At 61.2% G+C, this 23,218-nt stretch overlaps 2 protein-coding genes across 2 annotated transcripts in view; one reads left to right on the top strand and one right to left on the bottom strand.

Annotated features, from left to right (window-relative positions):
* Positions 1 to 23,218, top strand: part of CORO7 (coronin 7) — a 40,233-nt gene that overhangs the window by 4,202 nt on the left and 12,813 nt on the right. Inside the window, exons 4-14 of the mRNA XM_088147759.1 lie at positions 265 to 335; positions 1,133 to 1,316; positions 2,819 to 2,895; positions 3,708 to 3,758; positions 6,945 to 7,031; positions 7,216 to 7,298; positions 11,920 to 12,052; positions 12,568 to 12,642; positions 13,844 to 14,437; positions 15,053 to 15,246; positions 16,420 to 16,548. Of these exons, the coding sequence (XP_088003885.1) occupies positions 265 to 335; positions 1,133 to 1,316; positions 2,819 to 2,895; positions 3,708 to 3,758; positions 6,945 to 7,031; positions 7,216 to 7,298; positions 11,920 to 12,052; positions 12,568 to 12,642; positions 13,844 to 14,437; positions 15,053 to 15,246; positions 16,420 to 16,548 (1,678 nt within the window). The remainder of the gene's footprint in view (positions 1 to 264; positions 336 to 1,132; positions 1,317 to 2,818; positions 2,896 to 3,707; positions 3,759 to 6,944; positions 7,032 to 7,215; positions 7,299 to 11,919; positions 12,053 to 12,567; positions 12,643 to 13,843; positions 14,438 to 15,052; positions 15,247 to 16,419; positions 16,549 to 23,218) is intronic.
* VASN (vasorin) lies at positions 13,239 to 22,784 on the bottom strand. The gene is made up of 2 exons (XM_088147828.1): positions 22,645 to 22,784; positions 13,239 to 15,686 (listed from the first exon to the last, which is right to left on the bottom strand). Exon 2 carries the CDS (start codon positions 15,674 to 15,676, stop codon positions 13,682 to 13,684), a length of 1,995 nt encoding a protein of 664 aa, XP_088003954.1. The 5' UTR covers positions 15,677 to 15,686; positions 22,645 to 22,784; the 3' UTR covers positions 13,239 to 13,681.

Raw genomic sequence — 23,218 nt, 5'->3', positions numbered from 1 at the left:
CCCTTTTACTGCAGATGCTGGGAAGGAAAAGCAGTTATCGCAACCCTTTTAAGGGATTTGAGGGTCTCCAGTTCAAATCCTCCTGGCTGTCCCCGCCCCCACTTGCTGGGAAGTAGTTCCTTGAGGAGAAGCGGCACCCCTCGGCCCTGTGACTGCAATAGACGGCTGGCCATGGGCAGCAGGCTTCTGACCGTGCTGGCACCGGTCCTCTGGGTGCCGTCCCTCTCTAGGAGCTTAACGACAAGCTGCTCTCTCTCCCCCCAGATGTGGTAACGGACTTCGACTTCTCTCCCTTTGACCAGCAACTCCTGGCCACCGGTTCCGCAGATGAAGTTGTAAGTGCAGCATCCATTGCGCAGCTTCGACCCCAAGACCCCTTCCCTGGAAGAGCTGCTCCTGGCTCTGTGTGGGGACAGGCGGGGGACAGGTTGCCCAGGTCTTGGCGAGGGCATGCAAGCAGCTTGGGGGTTGAAGGGTGTGTCAGCGTGGCAACACAAGAGCCAGTCTCAAGGTGGACCAAGCGGGTGCCAAGCCAGGTTTTGTTTTTTGCGAGGATGTCAGGTCCCTTCAGAAGAGGTATATTCAGTATGAAGGCGATGCGCAACACGGGGACCCAATGGAGGTCCTTCAGATGGAATTTTGGTTTTCCACTCCCAGTCGCATGTTTTGGGGGAGCTTATGTCCAGCTTCCCATACGGTATCCCCAGGTTTACCCTTCCTGTCCCATTGCTACGTTTCTGCCACCCTTTGGGACCTTAGCACCTCCGTTAAGTAGGCCTTGGTGAAAAACCTGGTCCTGCCTTTGGGTTGGTTATGTTGGGGGGGTGGGGGGTGTCTCTGGTGGGCCCAGAACTATGGGGTGGGAGCTTTGGAGTACAAACTAGACCCTTCTGAGCATTGAAGGCCACAATGCTGCCTTGACACAAAGGCTGCCGTGGGAGGGGGGATGTGTGCACATTCTGCAAGGTGAAAGAGTGATGGCGCCAAAGTACTTTAGCCAAAGCCTTGCCCCGTGGCCACAGCCCTCCCACCAAGGGAGCCTGGCATCCTCCTGGCTCTTGAGAGCTAATGCTGAGCTTCTCGTGGCACAAAGTCACCAGCTGAGCATTGCCCGGCGGTCTCTTGCCCACAGGTGAAGGTGTGGCGTCTCCGTGAGTCTGGCCAGGACCTCTCGTCTTCCCCCCACGTGACGCTGGGATCAGAGGGGAGCCAGGTGGAGGTGCTTCTCTTCCACCCCACAGCAGATGGCCTCCTGGCCAGCGCAGCTGGGAGGACAGTGAAGATTTGGGATGTGGAGCAGCGACAGAACCTTACTGGTACGGTTGTAAGTGGGCATCCTTTGATCCCCCCCAGAAGGTGGGGAAGGAGATGCCAGGGATCCTGGATGCAGCCAAATGGCCCTGGGGGAAAAGGGAGGGGCCCTCTAGCCCAGGCAAACCCCATTGTTCTCCCCCAATCTGTTCCCTTCACCTGTCCCCAAGCAAACACCAGAAGATACTCCTGCACGCCCGGCAAGGCTCCCCCCGGGCAGTGGGTCCTCCCCAGAGAACCCGCCAAATTGTTGTGGAAGCAGCACAGAGCTCAGATGACCAGCCGGGTCTGCCTCCCTTCCTGGAGCATCCACAGGCCAGTCCTCTGGGGCTGCTGCCTGCACGGCATGGATCGATGCTGGGGGGAAGGTGGCAGAAAGAGGGTGGCAGATGACCCTCAGAGCTCCGCAAGGGAAGGAGGAGGGAGCTGTCTCAGTTGCAGCAACAAGAGAAGCCAGGCGCGAGAAGCGAGAACCACGGCGAGCCCTGTTGCGTAGCAACCGCCTGCGAGCCCTGCGGCAGCTTTCCGTCCAGGCACTGCCACTCCGATTTCAGAAGGCAGCTGCAGACGGAGGGGCGTTTTCCATTCCGAGGACAGAGAGGGCTTTGTCTGCCGAGAGCCCTTCCGGCAGGGCTTGTGTACCTTCTAGCAGCAGCAGTAGGTTTGACGGCAACTTTTGGGATTGCCCAGAGCTGCTGCCTTGCTGAGAAGGGCGTCTCGTGCAGCTCCTCACGTTTGTCCTTGGACCAGTTCAGTGGCACTTGCTGCTGAACCTGCCCCTTAGAGGCGAGATTAGTCAAAACACGTGCCCTGCTGCATATGCCCCAAGGATGCCATGAGCATCTCACCTGGCCAGAATACCTGTCTACGAGAGAGAAGTGCCCTGGCTGACTCCGCTCCACTTTCCTTTGCGGGAAGGAGGGGCGGAAGGCGGAAAAGCCTCCTTGCCACAGGAGTTCGGGACAGGATGAAACGACCCAGATGGAACCGAGCAATAATTAAGTTTGCTCAGTTTTGTCTCTGTGCAAAGAGGTGACCCCTGTTGCATGTTGTGCAAGCCCAGCCAGTTGTGGCTTACTCAGTAAATCAAGGTTAATCGTTGTGGCTTGGAGAGATCCAGGGTGGAGGGAAGGCTCCTCCCTGGAACGTAGCATGAGCCCCCTCGTGCCATGGCGCTGCAGTCATCAACAGCCTTAGGCGGGGGAGCCTTCCCTTATGATCCGGGTGGTCCCAAGCACGTGCCCGGCAGGTCATGGAGTCCAGCACACCTCTTGAGAGGGCAGCTCAGCGCCGGCCAGGCTAGCGTACCGCTTGCCAGGTAGCTATAATGGTACGTGGCTGACGTTAGCTGCTTGCATCTGTCCTGCCCTGCTTTTGGGGGTCAGGAGGGGCAGGGAACCCAGGTGCGTGACAGGCTCCTGTTTGGGGGGGATGCCTGCCTGCAGGTTGATGGGCTCATTTGGTGACTCCTCCCACAATACCAGACCTGCTTTGTTCTTCCCTTCAGAGCTGGAGCCTCACCAGAACCAGGTGCAGAGTTTGGCCTGGAAGCCAGATGGATCGCTCCTGGGCACTTCTTGCAAGGTGAGTGCTGTGGGGAAGCAGAGATCCCTGGGTTGGCAGGGAAGGTTGATCCCCACAGAGCGCTCTAGGCCTTTTCAGGAAGGGCCCCTGCCAGAACAAGGAGCTGGACCCATCCACGTGCTGCTCTGGGCTTTTCTGAGCAGGCCTGGTGCTCACTTTGCTCCTGCTGCCTGTCTTGCAGGTGAACACCAGGGGGCGCTGTGCTCCAGGCAGTGGCATTTGTGCCAGAGAGATGCACAGCTGGAAAGTCAGAGATGGCCACAATCCGCCCAGCGTGGCCTCCTGTGGCCGCTTGCCCTTGGCTGCCATCTAGTGGAGCATCAGACTGGGATCTGTGCCTGCATTCTCTTGCCCTGGAAGCGGGAGAGGCCCCTGGGTGCCTTCGTGGCTCCAGTTTGGGAAGAAGCAGCCTTTCCCCGGGGGGCGTGGCATTTCCCCGGGGGGTCCCCAGGCCTGTCCCCCTCCACAACCACAGAGTGCCAGGGCCAGAAGGAGAATGTGCTGCAGGAGTTGCATCCCCCTTGCCTGGCCCTGCTCTGCAGCCTCGTTGGGACCCGGCGTGGCATCGGTCGGGCCAGAAGGGGGGGGCTGCTGCCACAGCCTGGCCACCCCCCACTCCCTGCCGTCAGGCCAGAAGTGGACACTTCCCCAAAGGCCAGAGCACGAGGAGGAGATCTGCTAGCAGCAGGTCTGGGATTAGTCACCCCTCCCCATGTTTTCTGGGGCCCTGGCTGATGGGAGGTGGATTCTGGGTACTGGCCCCAGGGTGAGGGCTGAGCTGCTGACCCTCGGGCCCCTGTTTTGCTCCACAGGATAAAAAGCTGCGCATCTTTGATCCACGGGCCAAGCCAGTAGCCTGCCAGGTATGGTGTTCTTGGGTTGCGGGGTGGGTACCAAAGGGAGAAGGGCAGATGGCCCGCCTGGCACCGGTGGTAGGGGGGCAAACGCCACTCAGCTGACACCATCAGGTCCCAGTGTGAACTCCACCCCACCCTGGGGTAATTCTCAGGAGGAGGGGCTAGTCCGTGAAGCAGCTCCTGGGTGACTGGGGTGCTAAGGGGAAGCTGTTCCGGGGCGCCTCAGCGTCAGGAGTTCAGCTCCTCAGCTCCAAGACGAAGTTATGGGGGGGCTGGCGGGGGTCAGCCTTTCAGCCTCAGCTTTTTGCTGCTGCCTTCCGGGCAGGGAGTGGAGAGGCTCGGCCTGGTCCTTTCCTGCTGCTGTTGCTCCGGCTTCAGCAGAGCCCCCCTTCCATCCCAGAGGCTGTCCGCCTTCTCTACCTGAGCCCATGTCCAGGCTTCATTTGGAGACCTTGCGGGGTTTGACCCCGGACATCGCCATTGGCGCTTCTCACCCTCTGCCCTCCATGACCTGTGGACCGCCAGCATTCAGCACATCCTGCCCCCCCATGCCTGGGGGCTGCTTCCTCAGGCTTCAGAGCTGGGAGTGGGATTGCTTGCAAACGGGACACCCCCCCAGCTGAGGTCAGGCTGGGGTACCGGGCTCCTTCAACCGGGCTGAAGCCAAGCTTTCCTGCTCACGGGCAGGCCGTCCCCAGCATTCCCGGTTCTCAAGGAGGCCATGGGAAGCTGGGAAACAGTCACCCGTATTTGGGAGCACCCCCACACGGCCTGCGCTCTCGGGATGAGTGGCATAGACTTCCGCTCCCGCTGCATCCCCCCCATACTACACATCTGGGAAAGCGGCGCAGGAGAAGCCACAGAGCGCGCATGGGGAAGGAAGTGGCCCTGGGATCTGTGCGGAGTAAAAGGGCGTCCCACCCCCGGCTCCCCTGTGCGCACTGGAGAGGACGGGGAGTTTCCTTTCGCTCGCCTGATGGCAGAGCCTGTGCTGGGCCCTTGCTGCAGCGTGGTGAGCAGGGGCTGCTCCTGCGGGGGGGGCCCGGGGAGGAGGGGTCCTGGCGGGCCCCCTCAGCCCCGGAGGGAGCTCGGTCACGGAGGGCCATGCGGGCGTCTCAGCCTCTGGGGCTGGATCTGAGCGGTGCTGCAGGCTGCGAGAGGCCGAGGAGGCTCAACTGAGTTGCCCAGGCAGCACAGGGCGGGAGGGGAGGGGAGGGGAGCGGAGGGGGCTGATGTCAGAGGAAACGTCCTGGCCAGAAGGCGTTTCTGGCAGGGAGTTTCAAACCAGTCGCTCTGAGTTCCAAGATGACTGTGAGTCAAGCAACTGAATATCGCTGGGGAGGCAGGTTGGGGCGGGGGGGGCTCCTTTCCCCACTCTCCTTGCGGTGCTGACGTGGCGGCTTTCCTTTTGTCTGGAGGTTGCCACTTCCCTCCTGTTTCCCCACGAAATGGAGGGACGGCGTGCGTCATCTCTGCTGCCCAAAGCCTCAGATGCCTTCCTTGGGGACCCTTCCGCGCAGGAGAGCAGCAGGGGCGGGAAGGGGGGCATCTGCTCCTTCCCAGCAGCGGAATGCCTGGATCCCCTTATTTCTTCCCTCTTTTGCATTTCTTGGGTGGCTTGGTGGCGGCTGCAGCTGGGGCAGAGGGGAGAGACCTGCCTTTCTGTTCTTCCTGGGCGGAAAGGTCTGATGTGGCTGGATCGGGCACCAGGCACCACACCATTGTGCGTTCCCTTGGCAGCAGGCTTTTGGTCCTTTTGGAGGGTGTCTGGAGCCTCCGCCCCTTCAAGCCTGGGCCTGCATCAAATGTCCAATCTGGGGCTCGGGGGCCTGGGGTTCTCTCTCCACTGCCTCCCCCCAGCAAGGGGGTGTAGCACTTTCTCCGACTCTTCACGCTTGCCTTGCTGAGGAAGAACAGGCGGCAGCAAACAACGGAGACTGCAGCAACAGCAGTGGCCCCAAAGGGCTGGTTTTGGGCGCTGCCCCACCTGTCTCTGCAGCTGGGAGAGAACACGTCTGGTGCCTGGCACCCCAAAGGGCTTCACCTCTCCTGGGGTCAGCCGTGGCGGCCTGCTGCCCTCCCTAGTCTTACAGCAGGACAGCAGTAGTGTAATTCTTGCTTCTCACATGCAGCGTGTCCCACGTGCCCCCCCGGCTTCCAGGTAGAGGCACCCGTGAAAGTTTCTCAGTGAGCTTGAAAGGCGACCTCCCCCGGGCTGCATTGCAGCCATTAATCTGGGTGAAGCGGACCATGGTTGTTCCTTGCAAACATTCAGAATCAGGAGACAAACGTGGAATAGCTCTGCAACATCTTTGGGTTGGGAACACCAGAGCTGTGCGTCCAGATGTTCCCAAGGTCCCCTCAGCAACCAAGATTTGCAGTTAATCCCCTAAGGGGGGAGTCACCCCCATGCCCACTTTCTTTCACACGCTCTCTCCTGTCCAAGTTCCACCAGTCTGGAAGAGAGCCGGGGTGTTAAGCTTCTCACAGCATTGCTGCTGGGCGGGCATGGGCCCTCCCCATCCCAGGAGCTCAGCAGAGCTGGGCTGCCCATCAGGGTGAAAGGCTCCAGCTGGGCCCGGCTCTGTGTCGGTTCTCCTGCTGAGGGGGAAATGTCATACAGGCAGCTGGGAGGCACTCTGCAAGGCTTGTGGGCCTCCGCCCTGGGCCGCGCTGGCAACTCTGGGGCCTGGGGCTCATATTGAGAAGTGGCAGTTGGGATCGGCGGGGGGCACTGCGACCCCCTCTGGCCCAGCAGCCCCTCTCCCACCCTGGCGCCTGCCAGTGGAGCTGGGTTGCCCAGCCACTGTTCGCCTGGCTGGGACTCTGGCAGGACCACCACAAAGCCCCTGATCCTGCTACCCCAGCAGTATTTCTCTTCCTGGGCAGATTTGTCCTCCTCCTGAGGAGAAGGCTGCTTGCCACGCTACAGGGCCACTCAAAGGGGTCAGGAGCCCTTGGGGTCGCTTCCCTTGCAGCTTTTCTTGCTTCCCCCAACCTGGAGCCCTCCATCAGTCCAGACTAGTCAGGAGGGGCTGATCTGGAGGGACTCCCTGGCTTCTCTCTGGGCGTCCCCATCCAAAGGGGCTCTTCTTCGCCTCACTCCAGTGGTGGGGATGGGGTTGCCTCCAGGTAGAGATGTGCAAGAGAGCCCCTGCCTGGCCCTTCAGCGTAGCTCGTCTTCTCCCACAGACTGTCCTGGCACATGCGAGCGGCAGGGAGGCCCAGGTGCTGTGGGTGAACGCCGAAGGCTGCTTCCTCTCTGTGGGCTCCAACCAGGTGTGGACTCTGTCCTGTGGGGCTTGGGGGGGCTTGGGAGGGGGAGGAATCCTTTCTGGCAGGTGGGGGGCCCTTCTCTGAGCCCTTCAGAAAGGAATCTCCCCGCAAGTGCCGGCAGGGTCCTTTGCGTTGGGGAGAGGTGGGCCTCTCCGAGGCAGCCCTCCACAGCCTCATCTCCTTCCAGATGACGGAACGGGAAGTCTGGCTTTGGGACATGCGCCAACCGAGTGGCACGCTGGCTTCCATCACTCTGGGTGCATCCCCCAGGTAAGGTGGCGGCGGCAGTTTCTGGTGTGGACCGTGGTGGAGGGGCGCAGTAGCTGGGGGAAGAAAAGCAGGGGTGGGAGTTGCTGGACCCAGGGGTGCCGCCCTTTGAGCTTGCCACGCGGGGGCATGAGTTGTTTGGCCTCGCGTTCAGATGGTGGGCCTAGAGGCTGTTGGCAATGAGATGGGCACTGCTCCTTCAAGCAGCCTGGCCCGAGCTGCCACATTTCTGGGGCCACCAGCCGCTGCGCTCACACAGATTGTCTCACTGGGGGAGGGTGCTGCCGGGGCTGCAGGAGAAGGCCTCCCTCAAAGCAGCCAGCTAGAGGGGGGCCCGCCTGCTCCAGGATGAAATTGGGAAATGTGCACGATGTGGGTGGAAGCATGATGCGAGCTTTGCAACCTGCCATTCTGAAAACTAGCCACCTCTGGCGAGCTAAGGTCACCTCCGGGTCACCAGACCGGGGAAACGGTCGGCCTGTGTTTTCCTCCAGATCTTCAGGTCGTCCAAGTGGCTTTCTGTAGGCGAGTTTGTCTTCGGCGTCTTTGTCGCTTCTGGGGTGGCGTTTGCTCTTCAGGGCGTCCCTCTGAGGGCTCAGGTGGGGGGAGGAAGGCGCCGCCTCCTGGCAGCGCCTGGTCCACGAGACGGCTGCAAACGTGGCGCACAGTCAAGCGATTGTTTTGGCCGCAGGCCGGCAGCCCTGCTGAGGAATGCACTCGGCTGGCGGTGCCGGCTTATCCGCCCGCCTCTGCGGCGGGGTTTTGCGAGGCTGCCCGTCCTGTGCCACTGAACTGATAAACGCGGGTGCAAGGGAGCGGGCTCTGGGAACCCGGGAGGTGGCGAGCGCGGAGAGCTGCTTCCTCCGGTACGGCTCGGTCCCCCCCAGCAGGGGGGCTGTTCCTAGCAGGCCGCTGACCCTTCCTCACGGCTCCAGAAACTCACAGGTGGCCCGCAGAGCCCCTGCTGCTTGGCTGGAGTTGGGCGAGGTGAGGGACTTCTCTCCTCCTGCCCCCAGCCAAAGGGAGCCCCGGTGGGCTTTAAGCTGGGCCTCCTTTTGGCAACCGGTCGGGCCTTATGCGCTGCCGGGTTGCGAAGAGGGGGTTGACCCTGCTCTCCAGCCAAAGTCTGAATCGGGGGCGCAGAGCAAGCGCAAGGGCCAGCGGCAGGGGCTGCCCTCTGCCTACCCGGCCCCTCCTTAGTAGGGGATGCTGTGCCCTCAGCTCAGCCCTTTGCTGCCAGCGCCAGAGCCCCGCCGTCCGGTTCCCAGGGTAACTCTGGGAACGGAGGCGGCTTTGGTGAGGGGCATGTCGGCGCTGGGGGAAGCAGGCCTCGTTGCTCAGGAGACCAGGGAACTCAGGAGGCCCCACGGTGTGGGGCCCACCAGAGGCCATGGGCTCAGCCTTCCCAGCACAGGTAATGCTGGGGGCTTAGGGCAGCCCTGCCCACCTCCCAAGAAGGGTTTGTGGGTGCAGCAGCTCTGTGTGGTGGGTCTTGGTCCCCATGCTGCCCCCCCCCCCGCATTTTGCAAAAAAGCTCCTGCTCAGCTTCCTTGGCTGGAGCAGGCCTGCGGTCTCTGGGGGCCCAAGCGGCTCTTCTGGGTTTCCAGCCAAGAAAACTCCCGCCCCCTGCCATGCTGCCTCTCGAGATGCAGAGGATGGGCCCTGGGCATCGAAGCAGGGCACCAACTCAGCACAAGAGTTTGACCACCTGCCTCAGGGCGGCAATGTCTGCCACAAGTCCTCCAAAGCCCTTAGCTGCAACCCCAAGGGCCCATGTCCAGGGAATAGGAGCCCTGGCAACTGGAGCACCCCAAGTGCCAGGCAGCCTGCAGGGAGGGAACCCACATGGGTTGTGCCAGGGCCACTCTTCAGTCTGGTGAGGGCTGAAGGCTTTGGGAGCAGCTCATGGGGTACACCCCAACAGCCAGGAAGGGAAAAGCTGGGAACTCTGCTGGTCCATGGCCTCACCGCTTCCTACCACGTTCAGGGTTTCGGCAGGTCCCATGGGCTATGCTGGCTGTAGATTGGCGCCCCTTGGCGCATAGTGAAGGGAGACAAGACTCCTTGGCTCGACCCAATTCAGCAGCCCAAGTATTCTTTGAAGGTGGACAGGTTAAATCCTGCCGAGCTGGGGGAATCCTCCCCCCGCCACCCCATTGCCCACTGGAAAGTACTTGTGGTTTTCTCTCGTGGGATTATCTGAGGGCCCTGAAAGGCCTGCTGGGGTCAAACTTAAAATGCTGTAATAAGGGAGGGCAATTTATTCAACTGTGGAGAGAAGCCCCCCCCCCCGCCGTTTTGCTTTGGGAGGCTGCTTTGATAGTAATGGCGAGGGAGGGGATGTTCCAGCCTGCCCCCACCCAGCAGATGGACAAGCTTTGTCTTTCCTTCTAGATAGTAAGAACGGGCTGCATCGTGGCAGTGCTGAAGATGGCTGAACAAACTTCGGGGTGGGGGTATTGGGCGAGAGCCACGGCTGGCAACCCTGAGCCCTCCTCGTCCTCGTGGGCCGCCTTTTCTCATGGATCCGGGCCCTGGCTGGGAAGGCAGCTCCGTTTCCCAGGCTTGAGACTTGGAGCTGAGCCTCATCTGATGCTGAAATCGGGGGCGGGGGGGGGAGCTGGTTGGCAGCTCTCTAGGAAACCCAGTCACCCGTCGTCCTTTGCCAGCATCGACCCTCTCGGCAGGCTCCATGCTCCATGCCCCCAGCCGCCCACAAGGTTCTCTTTCAGCCTGTGTCCGAAGGGGAGGCCTGCTTTCTGGGGTTTCGGAGTGCCTCCCCTCAGGAATGGGTAGCTGGCCTCGCTTGTGGGTGCAGCTGGCAAGGTTTCCAGAGGGTACTCCAGGAGGCGGCTCCGGTTCCCCCAGCTGGGGGTGCAAAGGGACGCCCAAGCCAGAGCCTCGGTGGGGGGGCTCCGCACCCCTCTCTGGAGGCTGCGAGTCAGCCCTTTGCCCTCCCTGTGGGACTCGGGAGCGGCTGGCGAGTCCCGACCTCCCTGACTGCCAGGGCCCAGACTCCACCCGGCCAGAACCCTAGGGTGGGGCTGGCTTGGCCGTGGGGCTGCTGCCTGCGCCTTCCCCCCACGCCTCCTCATTTCCCCTCTCGGCTGCGGTTGGAAAATCCACGTGGCTCATAAGGAAAATATTTGCTCAGCAGCAGTTTTCGCAGGAATCTGGGATGTTAATTTGAACAATCTGCTGGGGGAGGACAAAGGGCCCATTCAGCAGGTCAGCTAGTCCCTGTGGGGAGCTTCCTCAGTGCCCCCAACCTTCCCCAGCTTCCCTCTGGGCCAGGAACTCCCGAGCTCTCCGTCTCCCCTGACCATGCGTAGGCCAAGCAGGCCAGTTGCTTCCTGGCCCCAGAGCGGGGGAGGGGGCTCTGGCTTTGCCCCCAGCCTCCAGAAGCAGCCGCAACCTGGAACCCCCTTCCGCTGCTGTAATAGGGCTGTGGAGGGGCCAGGGGCCAGGGGCCTCGTCATGCCAGGAATGGGTGGCTGACCCTGGAAAAGCCCTCTCAGTCACAGGATCAGGCCCGCACACAGCCTGCAGCTCTGTAAATTAGGCTGCTCTGGTGCTTCTCTGGGCTTTTAATCTTTCCTATGGAAATTGCGACCATCCCCCCCCCCCCCCCCCCGGTGTCCTTGGCTTGGTCTGCAAACGCCTCTGTTGCTTTTTGTTTCTAAAACAAGTTTTCCGACATCCCAAATGAGCAGGATTTGACATTAGGAACGTTGGCCAGATTGGCAGTTTGAGGGCGGCCGTGCCACCTGTCTGGGAGAGAGTTGATGCTTCTTTCTCTTGGGCTCCTCGTGGTGTGGGGTTGTGCTTTGGTAAATCTGTGTTCCTAGTGCAGCTGGGAGATCTTGCAGCATCCTTGGTGCAGCCTGCAGGTTGCGAGTGCAAGCTAGCACTCGCTTATTTCTGGTCCTCTGTGGAGACTGGCCCTTGCCTCCATGGGCGGGTCAGCTTGCTCTGGGACTTGCGCCCACATGGTTAGGGTCCCCTCTGGTCAGCTGAAGCAGGCTGCTTCAGAGTGGGGGCCTCAGGAGGAGAAAGGAAGACGAAGGAAGTTTGGCTGGGCCGCTCAAAGGCTGTGTTCCCAGTACAAGAGCCAGCTGTGAGCCTAGCCATGGTTTATCAGCCGAACCCAACTGCCTCCATTCATACAACACGCAGAGCTCCAAACCAGCCAACCATAATTTAGCCCTGTGGGCTGCACAGCCCCAACCAGTGTGGGTCTGGTCACTGGGCCAACATTCAGTCTCACCCTCGTCCTTCGCAGCCACGAGGAAAGAGCCGGGTCACGGCTCTAGCCTGAATTCCAGGCGGATCCTCTAATGCGATCCACGTGGTGCCTGCCTGATCCAGGAGCAGCAGCAGCAGGCTCGGGAGGTGGGAGAAGCTGGCTGGAGCAGGCAGAGGCAGCTGTGTAAACACTGCTCAGGCCTGGCTCGGGCAGGGCTGCAGCTCACGCTGCCAAGAGGAGGACTGCGGGTACGAGGCGGTAACTGCTCTGCCAGGTTGGTGGGGGGGCTGCTTTGTTGAGAGGTGGTTTCTCCTCAAGGAATGGGCATCCTCTGGAAGTGGTAGGGTTGTTACTCTGCCCTCTCCTTGGCCTCCACAGGTGCCCATCCTGCTTTCTCCAGGCCTGGAGCCAAGTGGCCCCACTCCCGCTCTTCGGACAAAGGTCAGCCCAGGAACCCATCTCCTTGCCTGGGTCTGCAAACGTGGTCATGCCTGCAGGGCCTCCCTGTGATTAGAGAGGTTGGACAAAGGTTGAGCAAACTATGCAAAACAGAGGCCTGCGCTTAATTTTCAGGCAGCGTTTAGATTTTCTTGGTACTGAATTTGGTTTACATTGGCTCCAGCGTAGATCTATCACTTTGATGCACTGCTCTGCCTGCCATGAAAATGTGCAAGACTGGGCCAGACTCTGGTTCGGCTCACCCAACGTGGCTTAACGCATTCCGTGAATCCAACCCTGGGCAGCCCTCGAGGGTCAGATCCAGGCATTAAAGCCCCAGCTGATTCTACCTGGAAGAACCTGCTCCAGCCCTAGTGAGGACAGGTAGGGGCCAGGTAATAGGCCTAGCTCTGTTGCCCCCCCCCACACACACACACACCCGACCTGTGGGCTTCCTTCCCAGGCCTGCTGCCCGCTGCTCTCCCTGGCGGTGTGTCCAGGGCCGCCTGGGAAGTGTGCGGCCCGGATCGGGAATTGTCTTTGGCCACTGACAGCCAGGCTTCCTCAGTTCTCTGTGGTTCCCTGCAGAACCGTTGCATGGCCTTTTTGTCTGCTGCCCTTTTGCTGCTACCTGCACCTGTCCTCGTCCCAGCTGGCATCGGGGTAAAGCCTCATCCCCACAGAGTACTCTGCATCCACCAGGGAGTTTCCAGGCCTTGGGCTGCTAGATCCCAAGAACGGCACAGAAGGGCTGTTCTGGATCACTTCTGGCCAGATTCAGGAAGAATGAACTCTTCATGAATTCTGGGAGGAAGACCAGGTTTTGCCTACAAGGGAGAAAGTGGGCGCGCCTGCACAGAGGCACAATTGGTCTGCCAAGCCTGAGGGTGTAACTGGCCCCCCAGCTCCTTGGAGAAGGCAGAGGCGGGGAGCCCCTCCTTATGAAGCCCTTTGCCCCACAAGGCTGCAGCCCAACAGTACTGTGGCGTTGCAGGCAGATGGTCTGGTGCGTTGGGGGGCAGCCTGGTGTCTTCACCCGTCTCAACGGGGCAGGGGCAGTGGGGGTGTTTTCCGTACTCTGCCCTCTGCCCCCCACCCCCAGCATATTCACATGGTCTGCTGCGAGAACTGGACTTTTTGGTGTGTTTGTATTGCAAAGTGCGCCCTGTGAGCAATGTTTTCTTGCTCACACTCACTCCCATTTTTGTACAAAAGCATTTATAGTCTGCACAATCTGTACAAACCTGTTATTTTTGTACAAAAGCATTTATCATCTGGTTTTACAAAAAGTATCAGTCTGTGTTAGAAAAGTGATTTCTCAAGAGAAACGGGACACAATCAATGTTACAAATAGGATCTCGGCGTTCATAGCCCTTCATTCCCCCCGAGGGCACCCAGAGGGCCCCGTCTCTGCCCTTCCTCCTCCTCTGCTGTTAACAGAAGAGGCTCTGCTCCTTCATTTGGGGTTCTTTTCGCAGCTGCCCCAATGGGTCTGTGTCACTGGGGCTGCCTTCGGCAGAGGACTCAGGTTGCCGGCACACGGGTTCCTCTTGCCATGGGGAGGCAGCCTCTTTCTCTCGGTGCAGCTCTCTAGCCCTTTCCCTGGGTGTTCACCACCCACAACCTCCCTCCCAGCACCAAGAAGATGCTTTGCCGTTAGGGAGACTCAGGACTGCTGTTGGATCAGGGCCCTTTGGTGGCCCTAAAAGTAGGAAGGTCCCAGTGCCCTCGGTGTGGCAGTGCCTGTATAATGAGGCTGCATGAGAGGCACCTCGCACTCCAAGCCGATGGGCACAGGCACTGCGGTCTTGGGACTCTGCACGGCCGGCTCCGCCTTCTCGCTGCAAATCTTCACCCCCTCCAGCTCCAACGGACTGGAGCCGGCGGCCCCGGGAGCAGCCTGGGCCTTCCTCTGCCGCCTGCGCCGCTGCCCATAGTAGGAGCCGGCGGCTGCCGCCCCCAGCAAGAGCAGCACGGCAGCCACGGAAGGTGCCACCACCACGGGGAGGTTGGGACCTCTGCTCTGGATGACGGGGGCATGCTGCTGGTGGGTCAGGTGCAGCGTGTGGGCCTCCACGCAGAAGTCCTCCTCGTGGGCCTTGTCGCCAAGGGCCCCAACACAGATGTGGTAGGAGGAATTGGGCTTCAAGGCCCGCACCGTGTATTCAGGCAACGTGGCTGGCAGGCTGAGGGTGACTGGCCGCCTGTCCGGGCCCGAGAGGTTCCAGTATGTCATGCGGATCCCCTTCAGCTGAGTCTTGGACCGGATGTAGTTCTGCAGGTCCACTTTCAAGGAGGTGCCCCCCACGTGCTTGATGGCTATTTGTTTGGCCCGGGTGGGCTCTGGCGGAGAGGTCACCTGCCCCCTGGGCACCTCACAGTAAAGGCCTGCGAAGCCCAGGGGGCAGATGCATTCCAGGTGGCTGTCGGGACCTGGCTGGCACAGGCCCCCGTTAAGGCAGGTGTGCGGTGGGCAGAGCTCGGCTTCAGGGCTTGGCTGATGCTCCGGGGCAAGGGATGGGGTAGGCGTGAGGCTGCCATCCCTGGCGGTGGGGCTGGCTGTGCTTGGCTCTGGGGGAACAGGCCTGCTGCTGGCAATAGGGGTGGCCAGTTTGGGGCTGGTTGCCCGTAAGGTGGTGGTGCTGGTGGTGGTGGTTGGGCAGCCAAAGTCTGCGTACTCCAGCTGCTGAAGCAGCCTGCCTGCGTTTTTGGGGGGGAAGTGGCAGCGGGTCTCCTCTGACCTCCGGAGCAAGGCTTTGCTGAGGCTTGCCCCGCTGACGATCCAGCTCATTTGGCAAACACAGTTGAAGGGGTTCTCCGCTGCGGTGACAGCCCTGAGTTTGGGGAAGGAGCCGAAGAAGTCCCAGGGGAGGCTGTTGAGGTTAAGATTGCTGACGTCCAGTTCCTGAAGGCGCTGGAGCTCCTGGAAGTCCTCTGCCCGCAACTGAGAGATCAGACCATTCCCTGCCAGGCTGAGCTTGGTTAGCCCAGGCAGCTGGTTCAGGACACCAGGCACCCTGGCCAGCAGGTTGTCTGAAACGTCTAGCTCGTGGAGATTGCGCAGGCCCTGTAGGAGCTCTTCATCCAAGCTGCTGAGGCCCAGCCCAGCGATTTTCAGAGACTCAAGGCTCTGGACCTGGAAGGTGCCCCCCTCAAGGGCAGTGATCTTGTTCCGGCTGATGTCCAGCAGCAGGAGGGTGGGCAGGTTGAGAGGTGGCACCGTCTGCAGTTGGTTGTCCTGGAGCTTCAATTCCAGGAGGTTTTCCAGTGAGTCGAAGGCAGCCGGGTGAATGACTTGGATCCGGTTGCGGTCCAGGTAGAGTCGCTCCAGCAGGTGCAGCCCATGGAAGCTCTCGTTGGTGATCTCCTGCAGCTGGTTAGAAGACAAGTCGAGGTTGTAGAGTCCTGGCAGTGGCTGGAAGACATTGCGTGGCAGGCTGGAGATCAGGTTCTGGGAGAGGTCCAACAGCTGGAGAGTGGAGAGCCCTGCAAAGCTGTCCTCGCTCAGGGAGCGGATGCCGCTCTCAAACATGTACAGATGGGCCGTGTCTGGTGGCAACCCCTGTGGGACAACAGGGCTCCTCCTGGAGATGCAGAAGACCGTCTGGGGCTGGTTGCACTGGCAGTTGGCTGGGCAGCCCTGGGCAAGGATCCCAGCTGGGAAAAGCAGCAGTATCCAGATCAGGGGGAGCCTCATGGTGTAGCTTCTGCAGACCAAAAATGAGAGGGCTGATGGGTCACTTCTGACCTTGTGGTCATTTCTGAAAAGCCCCTGTGGGCCACCCTTTCCCAAGCTTTTATTCTAATGTTACAAGTCCTTCTGGGTATTTGCCCCAGGATTTTTCTAGGAGGCAAACTTGGCTTCTCTCTGTTGGAGAGATGGACTCCCCCCGCCCCGGCATCTTGGTTCAGTCTATGGAGACAGATGGGGAATTTGGCACCTTCTCAGTGATCAGCACGGGGCAGGGAACGTAAGCCATCTCCCTTCCCAGGGGAACAGAGCCTTCCTTCAGTCTTGCCTGCCTTTGCAGTCTTCTCCAGGGATCAATGTCTGAAGGGGGGGCTCTGGATTCTCTGGCCAGGGGGCATCAGAGGATAAAGAGGGGAGGAGCTGGCCATTTGCAAAGGGAACCTGGCTTGTTGGGAGTACCTGGGGCTCTGCCACGAGGGCCTCCTCTTTTGGGGCTGGGAAATGTGCTTGCCCTGACAGGCACCTTCTTCCTCATTCACTGCAGTCCCTGCAGCTGGCGGACACCGCCACTTTTGGGCACTCCGTCTAACCCAGCTGCCGTTCCACAGACCTCAAGTACCCTGCCTCCCATTCACAGTGGGCAAAAGAGCTCCATGTATGAAAGGAATGGGAGCACATTCGGCCGCCGCTGTGTCACAATGGCTCAGAGACCTCTTGTGTCCACCCAGTGCCCCCTTTCCTTGCCCCAGGCACAGCTTCGGGTCCCTCAAGCCTCGAATTATGCAGCGCAGAGCACTTTCATTTCTGTTCTCCTGGGAACGCAAGCAAGGCCTGCTGGAGTCGGCCAGACTCTTGAAGGCCATTGGAGAATTGCGATGGTGCCAGGAAAACCCACCACCATCGTGAAACTGGGGCTTGCCATGCTCTTGTCAGCTTCAAGGAAGAGGTGGGTCTCTGGACCCCCCAGCGCACCACAGAAGGGGGTCCACAGCAGTGCAGTTTCCATCCCACTAGTCCCACTGGGGCAAGAACTTGCTCCCCTCGCCCAGCTCTGCAGAACTTTAGCAAACTGGCTGGCAGGTCCCAGCTTGGCAGATGCTTTTCCTGGTTGAATAAGGAAGGGGCTCTACAGTCCCGTGCAGCCCTCCCAAACGTGTGTCCCCCTTTCCTGACCTTTGGACTCCCCCCACCGCCCCAAGCTTTGGAGTACCACTTTCTGAAAGACTGGGTTTCAAATGAGCATCTCAGGATTGAAGGCACTTAGCATTTCTAGCTTGCAGGCTTGATTTGACCCCTCTCCAGGGAGCGGGGGTGTTGTGATTTTGATTTTTAGTTTAATGGAAAACCATGGAAAAACAGCAAAGGAGGGATCCTTATATACAGAAACTGGAGTTGTAGCTATGCCCATCCCCACCCGAGAGCTGAGCAGGGCAACCCACCCTCCCCTGCATTCTTGGCAAGGACGGCCGCCATTGCTCGCTTGGAGACCAGCTCAGGTGTGCCCCCCTCCCTGCCCCCCAGCCAAAATGAGATCACATGGGGCTTGTCTGTCACCTCATTTAATAAGCGAGATTTGGCAAAAGGGGCCCGTCAGGAGCTCTCTTAGAAACTGGCGTTGCTGCACACCAGGTGATAAACGCAGGAATGTGCAGCTGGAGGAGGAACGGAGCTTGCTGGCTGGCTGGCGAGTGAACTGTCTTGCAGGGAGAGGGAGGGGCCTCTGCCCCTCCGGTGATTCTAGAGATGGACGGGCCCCCTTGCAGCCTATTGGTAGCCCAGGGCTCCCTGCACACAAAGCACCCGGCGCTGGTGGAATTCACCACGCAGGATGCGCTGATGGCTCTGACTCTGCGCTCAGGGATCCTTCCCCGGGCCCCACTCCATGCTTCAGCTTCAGCTACAGCATGAGGACTCGGAGCCAGGACTGCAAGCAAGGCGGCTGAAAACCCACATTTAGGTCGTTCATCCAACCATGACATTTGCAATGGAGTCGATCCCATTTCTCACAAAGCCCCACAGTTTGCAAGGAGATGCCCTCTTTGGGAGGGCATTGATTGACATGTGGTTAATCCAGCCATGGTCTTCCCCACAGCACCACAACTAGCCACCCGCCATCGGGCCTTAGGTGAACGCAGCCTTTCCTTCCTGAGGGTGTAGGAAAAGAGGGGCGCTGGGAAAGGTGGTGTTCCCTTTCCTCCCGCTCGCCCCTGCCTGTGCCTGCTTCCTTTGGGGCGGTTCCTCGCTGACTCGCCTGTCTTCCATCCTCTGCCCGTTGTGCCTTTTGCAGCAGCTGCACCACCCAGCCGGTCTGGCAGAGGTGGTTTACAGGCCTCTCCTCCAGGGTTGGCACATACGAGCAAGGGAGCCAATTGTGGCAAGGGGATACTGCTGGGCGGGAAGGGTCTGTGTCAGACAAGGAGAAAAGCCTCTCCCCAGGGGACTGCAGATTCAGGGACCAGGCTTCTATCACTGGGGCACTGTGCCCCCACCCGCAGCGGTGGAAGAGCGACAGGCAGACTGCTTTCAGGCCAGCCCCACTCCTAGGCAGAGCAGCTGGGCACATCTCTGCCTTGGTGCCTAATGGGTTGAGCCAGGAGGAAGGGGCAGGGGCTGCAGGGAGGCTGCTGGGGAATCTTGGCCTATGGCTCCCCCCACCCCAGCCCCATATCTGGGCTCTGCCCACCCCTCCATTCGCCTACCTGGCTGGGAAAGGGGGGGGTCACAAGGAAAGCGGAAAGGTCAACCTTCCTGGCTTGGGCCCTGAGGAGGGGAGGGGGCTGCAGCAGCTCCCAGAACCTCCTATCCCCAGCACCAGCCCTGTCCTAAGTTCCTTGAGAACTGGGAGCATTGGGGGGGGGGGGATCTTACCAACATAATACAGTTGTGAGACCCTCATCCGTTGTTTCATTAAGAAATGAAGTTTCAGCAATGCCCAAGGTATGAACCTGGGCCAGGTGACTGTTGCATTGGCCCCCAGCGATCTCCCCAGCTCTAACGCCACCTTCTGTGGGGGAGCCCTTGAGGTGCGGGCAGCTGATAAGCAACCTCCTGTGTCCTCCCCCCATGCCAACCGGGAGACAGCCGTGCCTCCACGCAACTCACAGGCCCAGCAGGGCTCCCTTTGCGCCCCCTGCAAAGGCTTGGGCGTGCTTGCAGGAGCTGGGGAGCCATCTGGTTGCAAGATGCTGCACGGAGCCCGAGACGGCTCCAAACGCTCCCTCAGGCTCCTGCTAAAAAAAGCCCAAAGCGTGCGGTGGCTGGCAGTGGATCAGAGGGCTCGCTGACCCACAGCATCCTTCCCTTGAAGCCAGCCCCTGGGGAGCTCAGGACACGCCCCACACAGGCTGGGCTGGGGGGGCGCCACCATGCTGCAAACACCTGGGGCTGCTGCAGCTGCCAAGGGGGCCATGTGGCAGGGGAACCCCCATGTTTTTCTACCCAGCTTCGTTCTGCCTTTCCGCGAAACCTTGCGGGGAGGTTCTTGCTGACTATTTGCTGAAGGCGTGCCCGGTCACACGAGATTTGCTCCCCAGTCAAGACTACAGCGGCCACGCAATGCTTGCCAAAACAGCTGGGGTCTCCCAGGGGCCGCCTCTTCCTTTCCCAGCTACTCAGCATGGGATGATTTTGGGTGCTGGGCGCTATCCTCTGGCTTGGGCTGGGGTGGAAATGCTGTTTGAAAGGACTGATGTCCCAGACCCTTCAGACTGGGGAGAGCCGGGAGGGAGGGAGGGAGGGGCGGTCCCACGCAGTCTGGGGCCTGGAGCAGGAGGACTTGCTGGGAAACCGGCAGCTCAGGTTTCACAAAGACTCTCGCTGAGCCTGAGCGGTGTCTCCTCCCTGTAAGGCATTGCGAGTGGATCCGACCCTTCCCCGCCTGCGGGGGAGGCCAGGACAAGTCGGCCCCTTCTGGTGTTGCCCTTGCTCCTCCTGGGTCACCCCAGCAGCCCCTCCCGCCTCCAGAGCCATGGAAGCACGGCCACAGCATGGCCCTGCCTGGAGAGGGGCCAGGCCACCTTCCAGGGCAGCTCAGTCTTTTGAGGACCCGGCCTGGTGGCCCTGTGGGGCAGAGAGGTGGCCGGGTGTGCGTGCCTGCCTGTGTTTGTGCAGGGCCCCTCGGCCGCAGCCGCCTGAGTGGCAGGCTGTCAGTCGCCTTGTGCAAGCGTAACCCCTAATTAGGCCAGGGAGGAGCTGCCCAACCCGCATTCCCGTGGCCAGGCTGCTAGGAAGCCAGGCAGCCGTGGGGGGAGGCAGGGCAGGGCAGGGCATGGCAAGCACCTCTCTGCTTTGCTTGGAATTTTGGGGTCAGGCCCAGCATGGCATTCCTCGCAAATGGCGAGTGGGGGGTAAGAAACTGGGGACTCCCAAGCTGTGCCACTGGAGTTTCTCCTGATGGGAGGCTCAGAAGAAGCTCACCAGTCAGAGGTGGCCCATGCACAGCTTCACCCAGATCGAGGCATCCTCGCCTTTCCACGCGCCCACCCCAGGCCACGGACTCTCTGACAGGCCCTCCACACAAGGCAGCCATTGTCCAGGCCTCTGGTCCCACACATTGGAAGGTGCAAGGCTGCAGCCAGACCAGGAAGTGGGGTGTGGGGAGAGCTCTGACATCCATGCCCCCAGGGATGGCAGGAAACGCAGGTTTTCACCTGGGCTGAGCTGCTAGGGCTGTTGGGGGCCAATAGGAGCAAGCTGCCCCAGAGAACCACTCTGCTCCCCCCCGCCCGTGGATTAATTACTAGCTTCCCCTCTGCTCTGTTCCCCTGCCCCCCCCCCGTTGACTTGGAGGGCTTGGCAACCTCCCACCTTCCCACCACAGCATTCCTGTTCCAGCCTGACAGGCATCCGCCTCTGCTTCTCCAGCTCTCCCCCAGGTGCTGGGGAGGGGGCGAGCCAGAAAGGAGTTCATTGCAGCAGCCCAGTGAATCTGGAGCCCTTGCGCGGGAGGACTAGCGTTCTCCCCGCACCATGCTCCCACCCTAAAGACCACCTTTCCGACACGCAGGAACTGCCGGAAAGAGAATTCCAATGCTGTGACCGCAGTCGCGGCAGCAGGGGCTGTTTTTCAGGTTGCAATGCTGGGCGGAGGCAGCCAGCCAGGTGGGGCTGGAGGGATGACGCGCCTGAGGTCAGACTGAGGTCTCCTCTCTGCCCGGGGTTCCACGAAGCGCAGGTGCAACCAGGAAGAGGCATTCTCTCTTGTCTACCAGGAGGTGTGCCAGTCCCCGAGTCCTGCTTGTGGGTGTTCCCAGCTGGGTGTCCTCTTTTGGATTACTCTTACTCTGAGGCCAATTTGACTGCTTAGTCATGAGAAATCCCTGCGTTGCGTACCCTTCCTGAACCAGCAGTCGCCTCTACGGCCTCGATGTCTGGGTTCCTACAGAAATTCAGCACAGCGTGCCCTCTCAAGTGCACAGGTCCCTGGGCTGCAAAGGGTTCCCCTCTGCGAGCACAGGCCACGCGGGGAGGCTGTGCCTGTTTCTCCTCTTGTGCCCTTCCTAAAGTCTCCCAGCCATCCTCCTCGGTCTTCCCCCCAGCTGATCCAGAGGGCAGGACCTGGGCTCTGTATTCCTGATAACAAGGAGCAGGTCCCCACCCGATGAGGGGCACAAGGGATGCCTGTAAGTGGCTCGCCCAATTGGGCTGGGCCAACTAAAGCAGCAGGTAGGCGTTGGCTACGCTGAAGCAGCTTCTCGTAATACTCTTCCTCCACCCATCCTTGCTGGGCACTGTTCCTCTTGGCACCGGGTCTGCAAGTCTCAGCTTCAACCTGAGTGGCAGCAGTGGGGATCCAGCAGCCCTCCAGGTGGGATGCCCCTCCACACAGCCCTGCAGCGCCACCTGTCTTGCCCACGTCTCCCCGCCCAGCCTACTCTGGCAGTGACCCAGGTGCCTCCCCAGCCCTGAATTCTTTGCCCTGAAGAGCAGGAGGGGAGGCAGCACAGAGGGAGGAGCCCCTCTGAGGCCCATGGCTGGCAGGCCCATCTCCCCGGACTCTGGCACCTTCCCCCACCCGGTGCCCCAGCCAGGCTGTAGGGCAGACGTCCTGGGGGCAATTCAGCAGGGGCAGGGAGGGAACTGTCATCCAGCCCTGGGCCCTCTTTCCAGGGATGCCCAGAGGCAGTGGCGGCAGAAGGGCAAGACTGCCTTGCCAAGCCACTCCAGGGTCAAGGAGGAGGGAGTTCGCTTCCTCCTGCTCCGGGGTGGGGGTGGGGGTGGTGGCAAGGCACAGCAGGGGGGACTGCCCTCCGCTCTTCTGGGTTTGCGCTCTGCTGCTTCAGCATCTTTCTGTTGATGCTCACTGAAGGGGGAAGGGGCAGAGGGAGGGGGCTCTGCCACTTTGGGATGGCACCCAGGGCAGGGCGGAAGCGGGATTCCATGAGAGGCATGCAGTTTGCCAAAGCCCCATTCCAGTGGAGCTGGGACAGAGGAGCCCTTGGACGGGTTGGTGTCTACTGGCCAGTTTGGAGACTTGGCCCCATCTCCCCCGAAAGAGCACTTTGCACATGCTCAGAGGTGCCCAGGGCTGAGCCAGTTCCTGACAAGTCAGCAGTTCCTCTCCAGGAAGAGGGGAGAGTTCAGCTAATTTGTTGTAAGCCGCCCAGAGTCCCCTGTTGTGGGGAGATGGGAGGGGACAAGTCAAATAAATAAATAATAATAATGCCCGGGTTGCCAGCTCCAGCAAGGAGGCAGGGTTGCCCTGGGTCGGCTGAGCCTGCCCCAAATCGAGGGGGCAGGGAGGGGGAAGTGCTCCGGCTCCGAAGGACCCCTTCCTCGCCCCCTCCGTTTGCTCTCCGCTGCAGCCCTGCGCGGTAGGGCGCGGGGAGGCCGCCCCGAAGGGCCCGCGAGCTTCACGGCGGAGCCCGCCGGGGACCCGCTCCGCCCACCCGCCCCGCCGGAGCCGATCCCCTCCCGACGCGGAGCGAGGCGCCTCCCGGGCTGCCGCGGCGGCGGCGGAGGAGCGGGGCACTCACCGATTCGGGTCCGCCGGGACTGGGCAGGCGGGGGCGCTCCTAGCGCGCGGCGCGGCGGGGCTGCTGCGGCGCCCGCTCCATCGCCGGCTCGCGGAGGCGGAGGCGCCCGGCGGCTCACTCCCGGCCAGGCTGGCCCCGGCTCTGCGGGCTCGGGCTCCGGCTGCGGCTCCCCGGAGCCGCGGCGGGGCGGCGGGCCCGGATTGGCTGGGGAGCCCGGGAGGAGGAGCCGCCAGCGCGGCGCGGGGCCGCCCCCTCGGCGGAGTCGACAGCGCAGCGGCGAGGGGGTCCGTCTCGCCGGGGCGCGATGGGGAGGGGGCGCCGTGCCTCCCTGGGCCTTGGACCCTGCCGCAGCCCCCCCCGGGGCCCTGGCTGGCACGGCAGAGGCCGCCGCGCAAAGGCATCCACTTGGTCTCCTGGCCAGGCCGCCCCCCGCCCCTTCCGTGCGCCAAGCAGGCTTTCTGGAGCGTCCGGCAGGCGGAGCTGCGTCCTGCCCCCCCCCCAGCTGGGCCTCCGGGGTGGCGGTACCTTCCCTGCTTGAGTACCGGGGCGGGCATCGCTGCCTGGGTGAATGGAC

Source organism: Python bivittatus, unplaced genomic scaffold, assembly GCF_059951505.1.
Source record: "Python bivittatus isolate LINGU-HERP-01145 unplaced genomic scaffold, Pbiv_v1 ctg000560_np1212, whole genome shotgun sequence".
NCBI classification, from domain to species: Eukaryota; Metazoa; Chordata; class Lepidosauria; order Squamata; family Pythonidae; genus Python; species Python bivittatus.
Note: the sequence above shows the minus strand (reverse complement) of the source record. Positions and strands in the feature narration are given on the sequence as shown.